Raw genomic sequence first — 17459 nt, 5'->3', positions numbered from 1 at the left:
CAGGATCTTTTTTATTCAGCAAACTGATAGGACCCTTTTGTCCACAGGGAACCCAATCCTGCTTGAAGGTTTGGAAGGAGTACAGCCTACCATGATCACATATGGAAGATGGGCAATTTCTGTTAAGTTTAGTGTGCATGTAAATTTATTATTTTTATTGCTTCTATATGCTTTTGTATTGAATGAATGCATTCTGCTTTGAAAGAGCTATGTGATCACTGGCAAAAACACTGTCCTTGTCCTTGGAGAGAAACTAGAGAGAGCCGAGGGCTGGTGGTTGTCAGATCTGCTTGGAATAATCATAGTGAATTGCAGACTAAAGAGGGGTTATGAGTCCCTGCCCATAGAGAGGTGAAGGTTACAGGTCTGAGATCTGAAGTGGGTGCCCTCGAGGAGGCCAGGGAGTGTGTGTCAAAGATGCAGTTAACCCCAAAACTGTGTATTGCATTCCAATGTCTGACTTCTCACCCAGATTTTTTTTGAATGCCAGAACAATGAAAATGCATATTAGGGACCAAAAATTACCTCTAATTATTAGGCTGAAACCACCAAATTGATTCCACTTGTGAGACAAAACCAGTTTGATCCATGCCTTCAGAGATGATGGATATGGGCATCACATATTTGGAACCAAGAATAATCCTCAGGGGCACCACCACCTTGTGTGCCAGGTTGCAATGACACTAACTCAAGTTTGGCTCCACCCCCATCCCCCATGATGATGGAGAGATGTCAGGGCCAAACCTGAGTAGGCAGTGAAACAACCAGCACTGCTTCTCCTTTCCACAGCCATGGGATTCTCTCCACTCTTCCCTGGGGCCTGCCTGGCCTCACCTCAGCCTGTATCCCCTCTGCTCTGTCCACAGGACTTGCTCAATGACAGCCTCAAGACTTCCTACAAGTATGGGGAGCTGCGGTGAGTGCCTGCACAGGGGAGCTGGCTGGGAGGTGGAAATGAGGGGTTTTGCTTAGGGTTCAGTGATGGGCTAATCCAGCCCTGGCCAAACTACAAATTGTTTTTAAAAAATGAGGGTGACCTCACTTCCCCATCTACCAGCATAACCTGCTTTCTATCCAGGCTGAGGCACAGCCAGCTTTCATCCAAAGCTTCATTCCAGAAGACATTGGGAAAAAGTGCTCCAATGAATTATAGAGTAATGATCATCAGCCGCACACTACAGGTAGCAAGCCCACACCACTTCACTATCTCCCTTAGTAGTCTGACAAAACAGAACTTTGTTGTTCTTTCTCTAGCTAGGTATAAGAGAGCATACTGATCAAGTTTGCAGATGACACCAAATTTGGGGGTGAAGGGGTTGCCAATACTTTGAAGGATAGAGCTAAAATTCAGAGGGATCTTGATAAATTGGAGAACTGGGCTATAGACAACAAAATGAAATTCAACAAACACAAATGTAAATTGCTACACTCAGGGAAGAAAAACCAAATGCACAAAGACAGAACAGGGGAAAACTGGCTTGGCAGCAGCACTGCAAAGAAGGATCTGGGAGTTGTGGTGGATCATAATCTCAACATGAGTCAGCAATGCGATGCTATTGCAAAAAAAGTAATGCAATATGAGGTTGCATTAGCAGAAGCATAGCATGCAAGTCACAAGAGGTGACAGTACCTCACTACTCGGTGCTGGTTAAGAGTCAGATTTAGCACTGGGTCCAAATTTGGTCACTAATCTATAGAAAGGATGTGGAGAAACTGGAAAGGATCCAGAAGTGAGCAACAAAGATGATAAAACGGATGGCATGCAAGCAATATGAGCAAAGTCTTAAGAAACTGGGTATGTTTAGTTTGGAAAAGAGAAGATTAAAGGGGATATGATAGCGGTCTTCAGATACTTGAAAGGCTGCCATAAAAAAGATAGAGAAAAGTTGTTCTTTTTTGCCATAGAGGACAAGACAAGAGAAAATGGGTTCAAACTATAGCCCAGTAAATTTAGATTAAATCTCAGGAAAAATTTCCATTGCCCTACTGTTCTTACAGTTAGGAACGGACTGCCTCGGGATGTTGTGGAAGCTTCTTCATTGGAGGTTTTCAAAAGGAGACTGGATAGCTACCTGTCTTGAATGGTTGAGACACAACAAATCCTGCAGCTTGTCAGAGGGTTAAACTAGATGACCCTTGCAGTCCCTTCTAACCCTACAATTCTATTATTCCATGAGAGAAGCCTCAGGGCAGACAGACACATATTTCTGTGCTCTAGTTCCTCAGAAAACAAACAAACAAACCAGAGCCGCTTGGGAGAAACTGCTAATGCTACCATTTACTACAGGTATAGCACCAGTATCTTGTTGACAATGTTACAGGCAACTGACAGATCTAAAAGAAGTAGTGTTTGTACAACACTTAGCACAATGGGTCCCCCACCACTGTATTAAAAATAAGTAATCAATATTTGATCTTTGTTGATAACTAGAAGGACATAATTGACCAAAAGTCCAGTTCAAACTCTAAGACATATCCAAACCTGAAAACTAGACTGATAGAGGTCAATGAAAACTGTGGATTCAGCTACTGCCACAGCTTTCTTGCAACAACTACAGCAAATAAACTGATCTTTTTTTGTTTGCTGGCCAAACTGAAAAATCCAGAAAAGAAAAGTGTTTAGCTTCAAACTAAAACTGAATTTTCAGTTTTCTCTTGACAAAACAATCAGTCAAAAAAGTATCTCTGGAGGATGTTAAATAGAAGCTACTAAAGATGGACATTTTAAAACCAGCAGGTATCCAACAGCTTGTATCCAAGAGTTCTTAAAGAGCTGGCTGAGAAGCTCACTGGACCATTGATGTTGCTTTTCAGTAAGTCTTGGACACTGGGAAGTTCCAGAAGACTGGAAGAAAGTTATGTTGTGCCAATGTTTTAAAAGGGTAAATGGAATAACTTGGGTAATAGTAGGCCTGTCAGACTGACATTGAACCTGGGCAAGACAATGGACTAGCTGATGCAGGACTCAATTAATAAAGAACTAAAGGAAAGTAATGTAATTAATGCCAGTCAACACAGATTTATGGAAAATGCATTGTGCCAAACATTGAGTGGGGTGTGTTTCTATTCCCACGGGGATTGTTTCTTCACCCTACACTATTAAATGTTACCATCAATGACTTGGAAAAAAACATAAAATCATCATTGATAAAATTTGCAGAGAACGCAAAAATTGGGGAAGTGGTAAATAATAAAGAGGACATGTCACTGATTCAGAGCTATCTCGATTGCTTGGTAAACTGAAGGCAAGCAAACAATATGGCTAAATGCAAATGTATATATCTAGCAACGAAGAATGTAGGCCATACTTACAAAAGGGGGGCTCTATCCTGGGAAGCAGTGACTCTGAAAAAGATTTAGGGGTCATGGTGGATAATAAGCTGAACATGAACTCCCAGTGTGACACTATAGTCAAAAGAACTAAAGTGATTCTGGGGTGCACGAACAGGGTAAGCTCAAGTAGGAGTAGAAAGGTTATTTTACTTCTGTATTTGGCACAGGTAAGACCACTGCTGGAATACTGTGTCCAGTTCTGATGTCCACAATTCAAGAATAATATTTGGAAAGGTTCAGAAAAGAGCCATGAGAATGGTTAAAAGATTCCGGGAGCATGTGCAATTCCATGGGCAAGTTAATGACAGAAAGTAAGGAAGGTGCTATTTGAGTCATAAAAATTTATAGAATCATAATTTCAATGGTGTCACGATCTACGGCATGGCCGGGGGGACTCACTGCCCACTCGTGACTCCCAGCTCCAGGTCCTTTAGATTCGGGGTTCTCAAACTGGGGGTCAGAATCCCTCAGGGGGTCGTGAGGTTATTACATGGGGGGTCATGAGCTGTCAGACTCCACCCCAAACCCCGCTTTGCCTCCAGAATTTATAATGGTGTTAAATATATTAAAAAGTGTTTTAATGTTTAAGAAGCGTCACACTCAGGGGCTTGGTATGTGAAAGGGGTCACCAGTACAAAAGTCTGAGAACCCCTGTTTAGATAATACAATGTCATAAAAAATGGGTCAAGTTGTGTATCATTCAAAAGCCCTTTCTCCCACCAAAAACAAAGGAAGCAAACATGACAAACCTAGAATAAATATGCAGATATATATTTGAGAAAATGTTTAAAAATAAACATTTTAAAATTATACTTTAACACAGCCATGCCAAAAATGCAGCTCCCACAAAGACAAATTGTGGCCCTTGACTTACAGTACTGTTGTCAGATAATGCTCAGAACATTATACCTGATTAATTTTTTTAATGTTACACATTACTATAAATGGAAGGAGTGCTCCAAGTTAATTGGCCATCATTTGCACTCAAAAAAAAAAGCGGTTCAGGTGTATTGATTATCTGCTTTATTTATTAACCAAAAGAGTTGTAATGAGGCATTGGTTCAAACTTCAGCATCCAGCCAGAAATTGCTGGAATCCATCTGCAAACTAAATGCACATAGTTACAGAACATAATTAATTACAATCCCAAATTAATTTCTCACAAAATCTTTGTTTTTACGTGTATCTTGATAATTTTCGGCATCAGTAGGGAGAGAGAGTTACGAGAATAGCTGAATCTTTGGAGAATACTACTGGGGAGGACTTGGTTAAACATAATGCTCAATGGCACCTTACATATTACAAGAAGTGCACCTATAAACTGAATTTGGCAAGGTTGGAGAGGAACTGCACTGAGTCACAGGAAAAAGTTGAAGAGGCCGGGACAAGTGCCAGCTGTAGGCAAGACTAGTTCCACACTCCAGTGTACATTCCTCTCTCAATGACCTTTTGCACATGATGGAGAGCTGCAATATCACAGATCAGATCAAGCAATTTGGTGAGGCTGAATTGAAAAGAAAGCACAACTTTCAGGATGTTGTGGCAATACATGAAGATGGTTGAGTCTTTGCTGTTCTTTATGCGATCTGTCAAGACTGCTAATTGAAATTTGCACTTCACAGCCGTGGAAGACTTAGTGAAATACTTTTTAGTTTAGATTTAACCAACTGTTCTGTGGTGATTGCCTTGTACCTTGCTGAAATAAGAGGCATAAAAAAGTCTGACCTTGACATATTGGAGGAATTGTGAAAAAAGAAATTGGGTTGTTAAAATGTCACCAGTTCCCTTGTACGCATTTTGTGCAGACGAAGCCCTAAAATACCACTGCTCTATACTGGGCATAAGTCTATTCTTCCATTTTTGTAAAATCATGCACTTGGTGATCATTGCAGCTCTCAAGAACCAAAATCTTTATGGTGGTGTTAAATCCAATTTAGCAGGTAAATAACCTAGGATATAATTTTCGGCTGAGGTTTGGTTGCTTAACTGCTTCCATTTCAACCATTGGAACTACTCTTGTAAATACTATTCTTTGTGAGTAAAGGTTGTAGAATTGGGATCTAAATTCTACCGCAATTATATGGCAGATAAAAGATAGGTCAAATTTTTGGCCTAAACTTTTAAAAAGTGAACATTTAAATATCTGATAGTACTCTGACTGTTATGGAAAAAAACTGTTTTATTGTCCTTTAGAGATGTAATGTAAAATAAAATGAAAGCCAAATTATACATACTGCAACATACTACAAATACTTAGATATTTGTAACAAATACTTGAGAAGGAATAATAAAACACCAATGCTTACACTGGTCTGCCTTTCTGCTGTTAATAGTGTGTTTCAGAGTGCATGCAACAGTCCCTTAATTTATTTCCTATATGGTACATTGAAGCTTGGAAATGAAAAACTCATAAGTAAAACTAAAAGTTCCTCACCATTTTCATGATGAATTTGCAAGCCTACAGTAAATGAACACTGAGTAATTATTCACAGTACTAATGGGATTACTAAGTAACTACTTTTCAACATGAATAAGAGTTGCATAATTGGACACTAAGAGTAAGAGAAGCACAAGAATTTTGTTTTTATGTCAACCCTAAAAATGTCTGGTTATCTCTGAAGCTGCAGTCAACAACAATCACATTCAACTCAGTTGTGCACAATCCTCTATGTCAGTGATACTCATGAAAATGTTGTTGGCATATGCTTATTGAAAACAGAACAAATGCTGGGTAAAATACTCTGTGTGTGTGTGTGTGTGTGGTGCTTAGTACAGTGATGGTACTACTATAGGTAGTAATAATGATAAGAAAATGTATTTCACTTTCAAATTTGAATGCATTACCAACAATGATTAAAAAGCACAATTAGTGCCTCTAAATATGATGAAATAGATATTGTGCCAGAATGCCAAATTTGTGGCCAGCACAGAGCCTAAATCCAAACTCTTTCCTTTCTCAGTAGAAAAGTATACCCTTTTTGTGCTTCCTGTGGTGTGTGGTATTTTGGGAGGAGGGTCTGTTCTACGGGAATCCCTGCATAGGTGTAGCCATGGTACGGCATGTTGCATCCCTTTTTATAAAAAGCCTTGACTCCTCTGGATATTCTTCCTTCTGTGTCCTCACACTCGAAGTCCCAGTCCCACTGCTTTTGGAATGGGATCTCATTCTGAGAATCCCAATTCACACTGGGAATTAGGGAAGCTGTGTAGGAGCCCTACTTTTTCCCCAGGGAGCTGAGGACCCACTTGAAGGGGGTTAAAGTTGGATCACTTAAGAGATTTTTTTCTTCTGGCTAAGGTCTTCAGGGTAGGGAAGAGGGACCTGACATGCCAGTCTGTCTCTGAGCCCTGTGACCTGACAGTGTAAGAGTCAGCTTGCTGTGAACAGCTAGGACATAGTTCACCCTTCGAAAAGACTGTAAATGTAGCTGTGCATATAGAGCACTGCTCTGATTTAGCCAGTGTTTGTGGGACAGCCCTGCCATAGCTTGGGAGTGGGGCGATAGAGGATACCAAGATGGGTAACACTGCAGCGGTAGATCTGGGAGGCTGAGACACCTTTGTGCCAATTACCCAATCTAGTGGAAGAGGAGGGGAAGGAAAATAGCTTCATTGCTCACTACTGTCTGAAAAACAAATTAAAAGTAAAGTTGGCAAAGGAAACAGTGTCTGTTTGCTTTGCTCCTGACTAGCTACTACTGTGGAGGCAGAATTCTGGTCGCAAGTCGAAGAAGGGGGATAGCCAGTGTGGCTATGCTGTGATGTTGAACTGCCTCCAGAGCTGCAGAGAGGGGAAAAGACCCTACTTCACAAAATTGTAGGAGACGCTTGGCCACCAAAGCAAGTTATTCGTTCTAAGTAAGTAGTATTTCAAATGTTTACACTATTTAAAACATTAAGTAATGTCTCACAATTAACTCCCACAGCAGAACAGAACTCAAAACATGTGAAGTGACCCAAATAAACATTTTACTTGTATTACCAAATAATTGCAGAAGTTATTTTTAAATAATTCCAACATTCTGAATTTATAATGAACATTACACAAAAGTTTTCAAAGTGTAACAGGCAACAAACTAAAAATGTCTCAGTGTGATTTGATTTTCTTATGGAAATGCATATTTATGAACAGATGTCTGGTCTCCCGGGCTGGTCATATTTCAGATGATACTAACAAGCAGTGCAAAATTTAAAACTTACCAGGGAACTGATCATGCGTTGAGAAGAGCGTGCAATATTGGCAGGCAGGCCAAAGAAATCGGGTTTATCATTTTCTGGAAGGCTTTCAATAATATCACGGTAATCCTACAAAAAAAGGTAGAAAAAGTATAGATAATTGTAAAAGTTTTCTGTGCAATCACAGCTCATGAAAATCAACAGTATATGATCAGGATAATTCCAGCAATATATTTTCAAAACATAAACTCTCATTTCATAGGATTTATAATTAATTGCATAACAGCATTTTGTGGACATCACTAAAATAGTACCAGCTCTAAAATGAAATGACTTAAGCATATGAACATATGCTAATATTGAAACACTGTAATGAAACAGAACAGAAATCCCCAATTGCTTCAGTTTACAATCGATAAACAACAACTCCAATAACAGCGAAGCTGTGATTTCACCAGACAAAGGCTCTCTGCAGTACAATTACAAGACTTCCACAGATCAGTTTGATGTATATCCTACATTGCTATTAACACCACTTTTAAAGCTTTTCACTATTTGGAATTTCAATTTGGAACTATTAGTCACGTCCTTCTTCGTGTTGTAGTCCATTGCAAGATGCTTCCACTTACATTTAAATTTTTGATAAGCTACCATTTATTATACAAAGTATGAAATGTGTGGCATTAAAATATATGGTTATATGGTGATAGGAGGGGTAGAGTAGAACCAGCTCTGTGTCTAAAAGACACTCAAGCTACTGTTCTGGTACAAGGCATAAAGGCTCATTATGGGCGAGGCTGGAAGGAATATGAAACAGGGTATTTCTTACTACCCCTTACTACCTCTTACTATTAGTGTTATAGGGCAAAGTCCTACAGGGACTGAATATCCTTCAGCTCCCATTAATTTCAGTGGGACTGAAGTGTGCTCAGCAGCTTGCAGGAATCTGCCTTTAATTAGTATGTTCATTTGCTAATTTAGTACTGTAAGAAAAAGAACAAGATTTGGTTTCCATGTCTGATAACAAGGCAAGCATACATACCAAAATGCTGCAGGAATTGGGTAGAGAGATGGAATATGGGAAGCTGGTCATCTTCTTGCCCCTAAGATTTAAACCTCCAATAACTCTGGAATTAAAAAGCTGCTCCAGATAGGTCCGAAGGACTCTCATATCAAAGTAATTATCTATGCGACCTCCATAAATAGCATTTTCAAACAGGCCATGCACAAATTCCCACTGAAAATCTTTGGAACCTGTAAATTACAAAATATTACTGTCACATTGACCTTTTTTTGCATAGTGTGATGAACATTTCCTCTTATTACAGTTAACCTTCAGAGAAACAAGGAAATACAAAGAAACCCAGTAAAGTAATAAAATCATTACTTAGCAATTTATTTCGTAACTCTAACCAAAAAGTAAAATAAAATAACTGTAAAATGTAAAATATTATATGTTCCAACAGCTGTACTGCAGATGTTCTCAAATATTTTTTCATGTGATAAGAGTGTAATTAATGTGTTTTAAATCCTACCGAATGACATAAATATTGCAGATGTCTTGGGGAACTTTTTATCGTAGACCTCAAACATATCAATCAACCCTATTTAGTTGGAGAACAAAAGCACCTTCTCACTAGAGGCCATTCCATATTCAATTGTGGCCTCCTATCTCCTAATCCTTTGTCATCAACCTGTTCAACTCCCCTAACTCCAATGGATCTTTAAGTGTGTTACAGCCATATCACTTTGTGCTGTGATCTCATCAGGCCTCATAAAAAAAGCAGGGTGATTGAATAATACTCTACCATGCCAAAAGAAGACATTGTTACTGAGATGCTGGCTTTCTTAGGTGATGTAAAAAGAGGTCCAGGTTATCTGTGATAATAAAAGATCACACAACAATGTGTTTAAAATTAAGGATGTTAACTTTGGTGTTCTGACCAAATTGTATTCAATAAATTACACTCTGCCCACTTAATTATATCCTACAGTTTCAAATAAAATGTCTCTCCCTCTCACTTCTTTGTCCCAAACTACAGAGGAGGGTTAAATCAATGCCGCATTTCATCCAATATGTGATTGTTTAGCATGGGTGAAGTAATTATGGTGCAAAAGAACCTTGAGATTCTTCAAATGAACAGGTTTGGTATCACACTTAAGTTATTAGTGTTCACACTCAAACTCCAATTACTGCAGGAAAAACTACCCTCAACACAACAGTTAATATCGATGGCCTAAAGTCTCTTGGTAATATATTCAAACTGTTAAGTCTGCATGTACATAGAATGAATTCCAAAAGTACTAGCCACATATAAATCCCATTTAAATCAATAGAAGCTAGAGATATTGAACACTTTTGAATATTGGATCACTAGTTTTATTGGGATTTGGAACTTAAAGGCCTTACCAAAAAAACCCTTATATTTTTCATTTAAGTAAAATAAACAGAGGATCCAAATTAGAGCTGGTTGGAACATTTTCAACACAATGAAATTTTGCTGAAATATGCTGTTTTGTGGATGTGTATTATTCATCCAGGGCAGAGGAGTGAAAAGAGACACGCACACACTATAGCCTGGTAGCTAGGGCACTGGCCTGGGATGTGAAACACCTGCATTCAAGTCCCGGCTTTGCCTGATTTTGGGTCTCCCACATCCCAGGCCAGTGACTGAACCCACCAGACCACATACAAGCACTCACGCTTACTTCTGTGATAATGTTCAGAAGATTTTGTTTTTGATCCAGAAACAGAACTGTAGTGGGGTGGTCACCTGCTCCTGCCCTGAAGGGCTTGAAATCAGTCCCCAGGCTGATTGGGGGAAGAAGGCTCAGCTGTGGCCATGCCCCAACCAGGCCTCAGCTGGCTCTTATAAGAGGGCAGTGGGCCAGGAGCATAGTGTCTCCTCTAGCTGTGGAGGGAGATAGGCCTGGCTGCTGGGGAGCGTACCACAATACCTGAGGTGGAGCAGAGCTGGAGGAAGGCCAAGGGAGCTCTGGCCTGGAAACCCCCCAGGCTGCAGGCCTAGTGTAAGGCCAGATAGGTACTGGGGTTGCAGGGGACAGCCCAAAGGTAGGCAGAGGCAGCAGGTCCAAACCCCCCTTGCCTGTGATGATTGGCTTATACACTGCAGTCCACCCCAGTGTGCGGGGGCTCAGTGGTGACTGGCAGTAGCCAAAGACTGAGGCGAGGTGGGGATAGTGGGTGGGGGTTTCCAGGGGAGGGAGACCCAGAGACTGTGGAGGTACTGCCAGAGGGCAGCATCCTGGGTAAAAGGGGCACCGGGATCTGGGAGAGACACAGGGGCCAGCAGCAAGCGGGACACCTGCCTGAAGAGGGTGCTCTGGAGGCTGGAAGAGCTAATTCCTTGGGAGACCAGGAGGAGGTGCCACACGGGTGAGTCCCGCATCGTGACAAGAACAGAAACAAATTTAAAAACCTCAACAGTTGCCACGAAACAGAATTGTCATCCCCCACTCAGCTCTAATTAAAATAGCCAAATTATTAAAAAAATAAATCAATCTATGATCTGCTAATTTTATAAAGATCTGAAATGGAAGACAGTCAGAAATACTGGACTAGGCAAACAAAGGAATCAGCAATCCTTAAGGAATAACATACCATCAAAGAGTCCATCAATAACGTCATACCCTGCACGGAGATCAGATAAAGAAAATTCATAAAACTTGGTCCAACCCTATCATTAAAACAAACACACAAAAAGTTAATATGAGTTATGAAACAATGAGCATTAAATGAACATGAAAAAGTAAACAAAAATAGCTTTTTACAGAATATATATAATACGTAACACCCGGGGGAAAAAATCCACATCACTGGTTTGAAGCCATCTTTTCTAGGCTGCTGCTCAGAGATACAGAAACAGGCAGCAGAGAGACAATATGAAAAACATCTCTATCAATGTGTTTAATTTTACATAGACATACAGGCTAGATGCCATCAGGTGTATGCCTACTTGTGTAGCAACTGAGAGTTTTTCTATAAAAATAAATATATTTTAAAAATCCTAATCAGCAAGCCTTCTTGAAAATGATGGACATGAGCGTGCAACTCTCTCCCTTCCCTAACAGCGCTTGTTGCAACAATGACTCATTGATAATTATAACTAGACACCTCACTTCCTTACTCTCAATGGCTTTTTTGAATTTCAGTTTCCTTTCGGACTTTGATAAGTATGTCTGCTTCTTTTAACCACTGTCTACAACACATGCCAACCATTATACTCCTCATCTTATTTTACCTCTATATTAAGAAAAAAAACAGAAAAAAATGGAGCAAGCCATTAGCAAGCAAGCAATGATGCCTTCAAAGTGTACATTCTTAATTGCTGGCCCAGTCCTAGATCCTTATTTATTGGAAACTGTATTATTCTTTGTATAGTATTAACATATACTAAGTAATTTACAAACAAGTATAAAGACAAAAAGTACCTGTCCCAAAATGTTTACAAGACAAAGAGGCATATAGGCACAAAGGGGAATATACACCATATATTAAATAAATTAAAAACTATCTGACTGATAAATCTCAAAACATAAATTGTTAATGGAGATCATCAGCAAATAGCAGTGTTTCTGGTGGGAGTTCAGCAGGGACCTATTCTCACTTCAACACTATTAAAATTTCTAAATTAAATTATATGGAAGAAAATGTAAAATCATTGCTGATAAAGTTTGTAGATGCAACAGAGATAGGTGGGATGGCAAATAATGATGAGAACACGTCATTCACACAGAGTAACCTAGATTACTTGCTAAAATGGGGGCAATCAAATAACATGCATTTTAATACAGCAAATGAAATGCCCTACATCTAGGCACAAATACTGTAAGCCATACTTTCCAGAATGCAATCCTGCATCCTGAAACAAGAACTCTGAAAAGGACTTAGAGGTCATTAGAATCATAGAAGATTAGGGTTGGAAAAGACCTCAGGAGGTCATCTAGTCCAACCCCCTGCTCAAAGCAGGACCAACCCCAACTAAATCATCCCAGCCAGGGCTTTGTCAAGTCAGGCCTTAAAAACCTCTAAGGATGGAGATTCCACCACCTCCCTAGGTAACCCATTCCAGTGCTTCACCACCCTCCTAATGAAATAGTGTTTCCTAATATCCAACCTAAACCTCCCTCACTGCAACTTGAGACCATTGCTCCTTGTTCTGTCATCGGCCACCACTGAGAACAGCTGAGCTCCATCCTCTCTGGAACCCCCCTTCAGGTAGTTGAAGACTGCCATCACATCCCCCCTCACTCTTCTCTTCTGTTGACTAAACAAGCCCAGTTCCCTCAGCCTCCCCTCGTAAGTCATGTGTCCCAGCCCCTTTATCATTTTTGTTGCTTGCCGCTGGACTCCCTCCAATTTGTACGCATCCTTTCTGTAGTAGGGGGCCCAAAACTGGACACAATACTCCAGATGTGGCCTCATTGGTGCCAAATAGAGGGGAATAATCACTTCCCTCGATCTGCTGGTAATGCTCCTACTAATGCAGCCCAATATGCCATTGTAGATAACAAACTGAACTCAAGCTCCCATTGCAAACCATCTTTCAATATATAAAAGGAATATTGAGCAAGAATAAGGAGGTAATATTACCTCTATGGTTTATTAGTGGCACAACTACAGGAATACTTGTTCAGTTTTAGTGTCCACACTTAAAAAAAATATGCTGAAAAAATCAGACAAGGTTCAGACAAGTGCTACAAAAATGATTTGGGGTCTGGAAAGCATGCTTTAAAGGAGCTCTGTCACAGAGGTTGAGAGGTGACTTGGTCACAGTATATTACCCACAAAGGGAGAATATAACTGCTACTAGAGCATAGACATAACAAAATTCAATGGCTGGAAGTTCAATTCAAAAAAATTCAAACTGGAAAAAGATGAAAATTTTTAACAAGGATGGGTAATTAACTAGTCATCCAAACAAGTTACTAAAGGACATGGTAAATTCTCCATCATTTTGAATCTTTAACTCAACCTCTGCTCTCTTTTGAAAAGATATGCTGCAGTGTCAACCAGAAGTTATCGGGCCAGATGCAAGTATAACAGAGGAAATGACTTGTGTCAAGAAGGAGATGAAACTAGATGAACATAACTGGTCCTTCTGACCTTGAAATCTGAGTGGTGAAGTTTTATTATTTCCATGATTTCTGTGTGGACTGTTCTAATTTGAGGTTAAATTTTAAGTCTTTTGGTAAATTAACACATCTCTGCATAGAAGTCTACTTTTAGAAGCCTTTATGGACAAAGTACATTTTGAAAAATGACTTGAAGGAGGAAAGTGTGGAAGCATGGCAGATTGGAACAGGCAGTAGGTTTTAGCTTTGGGAGCCAAAATCATAAAAGGCTCACAGTCAAGAGTGAAATTTCATAATGATTAAGTGGGGGTAGGGATAGCTCAGTGGCTTGAGCATTAGCCTGCTAAACCCAGGGTTGCAAGCTCAATCCTTGAGGGGGCCATTTAGGGATCTGGGGCAAAAATTGGAGATTGGTCCTGCTTTGAGCAGGGGGTTGGACTAGATGACCTCCTGAGGTCCCTGCCAACCCTGATATTCTATGATTCTAAGTGATCTTAATTTATATTATACTGTTTTTAACAAGAAACAATATTCTATGTTAATCATATTTTTTTTCTTTTTTCTTGCATCTTTCCATGTTCTGGATCAGAAATTTTTATAACCTACTTCCCAAACTCATGATTGTATGCCTGGTTGTCCTGCAAATTGGCTTATCTAAGGTCTGCTGATATCCAGTTCATGTGCCAAATCTTTGGCCTCTCCCTTGGACTTTTCTGTCCATGATCATTGCAAGGGCCATCCTACCAATATAACACTCAGGTCTCAGTTGGATATGTCCACACCAAAGTACCTTCACCTCCTTCAATTTCCCTTCAATTGGAGCAAGCTGCATTAGCCCTTAACCTCATTTTATTTCCTGGAGTGGCCAACCAGTTGACCACCTCAATATCTTCATTTCCATAGTGGAGAGTATGCTGATTTCTTTGCTTATGGCTGGCCATGTCTCCATTCTCTATACATCTGATCAATGTTATTACGCAATATCCTCAAGTGTTCTAATGTTTGGATGACACATTCAAAACCAAACTTCCAGTCATAATATTACTGCAGTGACCCTGTAGGTCCTTCAACAACACCATCAGCCACCTCTGCAATTAGGGTCATAGTCCCTTTAAACAAGGACCCAAAAAGGAAAAGAAAGCAAAAACAAAAAAGACTCCAATCGTTCCAGCCTAAATCAAAGGACAATAAAATAGTCACAGGAGAGGTTCATTTAGCCACGTGTCCAAATAAAAACAAACCAAATGCAGGGAAGCTTCCTTTTCTCTAGTCAGGGCTGCCCCCTTCAGCCAAGGATCCAGTTGGAAAACAAACAAACAAGGAAGTTCTTACTATGGTTATAGTCTCTAGGCTTCAGTATAATTCTTCTCAGTACAAGCGAGGTAAATAATTCCCCAATTTTGTCTCTCCCACCCAGGATCTAGGTTCAGGAGGAGACCAGACATCACCCTCCTTCCCTTGGAAAAGCCAGTTCCTACTTCCAGGTTTGCCAACTTGGTGATCTTTAAGGGCTAGTTTCTACCTTTCTGTTTGGTGAAGAGGCTTTTAATGTTTTCTTGAAACATGGAAGAGGGAGCACATACACTTTGTCACAGGGCCCCAGACCTGTATCAGGATCAGCTAGCTCAGATCTCTAAGCCCATGAAGAGTTCCACTGGAACCAGTGGGACTCTGAAAAGCTGTAGGTGTCTGTGCTATTAAGCCCCAATTCTGTACTGAGGCCATATCCAATCATTAAGATCTCCAAATTAGTAGCCACCAAAAAGTTCCACATCAGTAGCTATTGTGACAGGGTCGGGCCAGATGGCTACAGGAGAGTAATAGAAGGCAGATATATTAGCCCCAGGTTAAGTAGGTCCCTTTTCCCTGGGTAAGGTAACTGGGAAGGTTCCAGAACAATCAGGAACCTTCTGGAGACAATTAAGACAGACAGGCTGATTAGAACACCTGCAGCCAATCAAGAAGCTGCTGGAATCAATTAAGGCAGGCTAATCAGGGCACCTGGGTTTAAAAAGGAGCTCACTTCAGTTTGTAATGCGTGTGTAAGGAGCTGGGAGCAAGAGGTGCTAGGAGCTGACAGTGAGAACGCATACTGTTGGAGGACTGAGGAGTACAAGCATTATCAGACACCAGGAGGAAAGTTCTACGGTGAGGATAAAGAAGGTGTTGGGAGGAGGCCATGGGGAAGTAGCCCAGGGAGTTGTAGCTTTCGCACAGCTGTTCCAGGAGGCACTCTAGACAGCTGCATTCCACCAGGCCCTGGGCTGGAACCCGGAGTAGAGGGCGGGCCCGGGTTCCCCCCAAACCTCCCAACTCCTGGTCAGACACATGAGGAGTTGACCTGGACTGTGGGTTCATGAAAACAGCCAAACTGAGGGCTGCCGTGAAGCTCCAAAGTGAGCAAATCCGCCAATAAGCGCAAGACCCACCAAGGTAGAGGAGGAACTTTGTCACACTATATTTATCACTTCTGCATGCCCCAACATACAAAAAAGTGCATATTTTATTTTAAACAACAAACTTAAAAGCTGGTAAATATGAAATGATTTCATTATGAAATGAAAGAAAATATTTTAGTAAACAAACTGAATATTGGCAAGAAGTTACAGTATTTACCTGAGGGATATAATTTCTTCTTTCTTGGCATGCAGCATGAAACCATGCCAAACTAAAGAGTGCATGGGCTCGAGACAAATTGCCCTTTTTACCAATCTGCTCTGGACTCCACGATTCATAGGTTCTCATCAAATTCTTTTTTAGGCCTGGAGGGGCCTAGGTAGACAAAAACAACTTAGTTGTGCGTGTGTGTGTGTGTATGTATATGTGTATATATAATATAGTTAAACAATAACATCAACAACAGCACATATATATATGTCTAAATGTCTAAGACTAATTATTTCCTAAATCTTCAAAATTAACTTAATTAGATTTGGAAAATAAGAGAAAAGGCTGATTAAAAAAATTGTAGTAGGTGGCCTAATAATAGAATCATCTTAGACTGGAGATAATGTTGACTCACTGAAGGGAATTCTGAACAGAACAATAAACAAATTGTGGGACTGAAATGCAATATAAGAAAGATTAAGGGAAGGCCATCAGCTTGAAAAATGTTAATTTAAAAACAGACTGAAAACAAATTTGTTCAAATACGAATCAAAGAGTTTCTTGTTTTAAAATCAGTATTACTACTTATTATTTATGTTTCGATGAAGCCTAGTGGTCTTGATCAAGGATAAGGGCCCCCTGTGCTATGCATATAGGCATAGTACATACATATGATAAAAAGAGACAGTCTCTGATCAAAAGTATAAGTCAAGAGACAACACACAAATATAAGATGTGGGAAGCACAAGGTAACAGTGAGAAAATTATGATTACTGTAATAAGAAGGTAACACTACGTGACAATCCATTATCAAGTGTAAAAAAAACCACAAGAACGGCCATATTGGCTCAGATCAATGGTTCATCTAGCCCAGTATCCGGTCTTCTGATAGTGGTCAGTACCAGATGCTTCAGATGGAATGAACAGAACAGGACAATTATCGAGTGGAGAGGTGGTGTCAAAGGAGAGTTAGGTTTAAATTTTTTTAAAGATTTTTTCCTCTCCTTTGAAAAAAATGATGTTTTTGGCTAATTTCTCCTACTTACAGCAACCTTAAGGTTACTTGTAACAGTGGCAAAATATTTTCTGACTGATTTTTTTAATAAGTTGATGATTTCCCTTAAATAAATATGTATATCTTGACCAGATGATGATTAAGGGGCTTTGACAACCAAATAATAATCACCAGTGAAAACAAGCCAAGTGAACAACTAGTGTCTTTAGTAAGAACAAGATGTTGGGCTTAT

At 40.0% G+C, this 17459-nt stretch overlaps 1 protein-coding gene across 5 annotated transcripts in view; it reads right to left on the bottom strand.

Annotated features, from left to right (window-relative positions):
- DYNC2H1 (dynein cytoplasmic 2 heavy chain 1) overlaps nucleotides 1-17459 on the bottom strand; it is a 396411-nt gene that overhangs the window by 132962 nt on the left and 245990 nt on the right. For all 5 annotated transcript variants that reach the window (XR_012667749.1, XM_075127044.1, XM_075127048.1 and 2 more), the window contains 4 exons: nucleotides 16222-16377; nucleotides 11132-11207; nucleotides 8552-8763; nucleotides 7534-7638 (listed from right to left, as the gene is read on the bottom strand). Coding sequence is in view for 4 of the 5 variants with exons in the window: in XM_075127044.1 (XP_074983145.1) it covers nucleotides 7534-7638; nucleotides 8552-8763; nucleotides 11132-11207; nucleotides 16222-16377 (549 nt within the window). In the remaining variant the exon portion in view is untranslated. The remainder of the gene's footprint in view (nucleotides 1-7533; nucleotides 7639-8551; nucleotides 8764-11131; nucleotides 11208-16221; nucleotides 16378-17459) is intronic.

This window comes from Caretta caretta, chromosome 1 (genome assembly GCF_965140235.1).
Source record: "Caretta caretta isolate rCarCar2 chromosome 1, rCarCar1.hap1, whole genome shotgun sequence".
NCBI lineage: Eukaryota > Metazoa > Chordata > Testudines > Cheloniidae > Caretta > Caretta caretta.
Note: the sequence above shows the minus strand (reverse complement) of the source record. Positions and strands in the feature narration are given on the sequence as shown.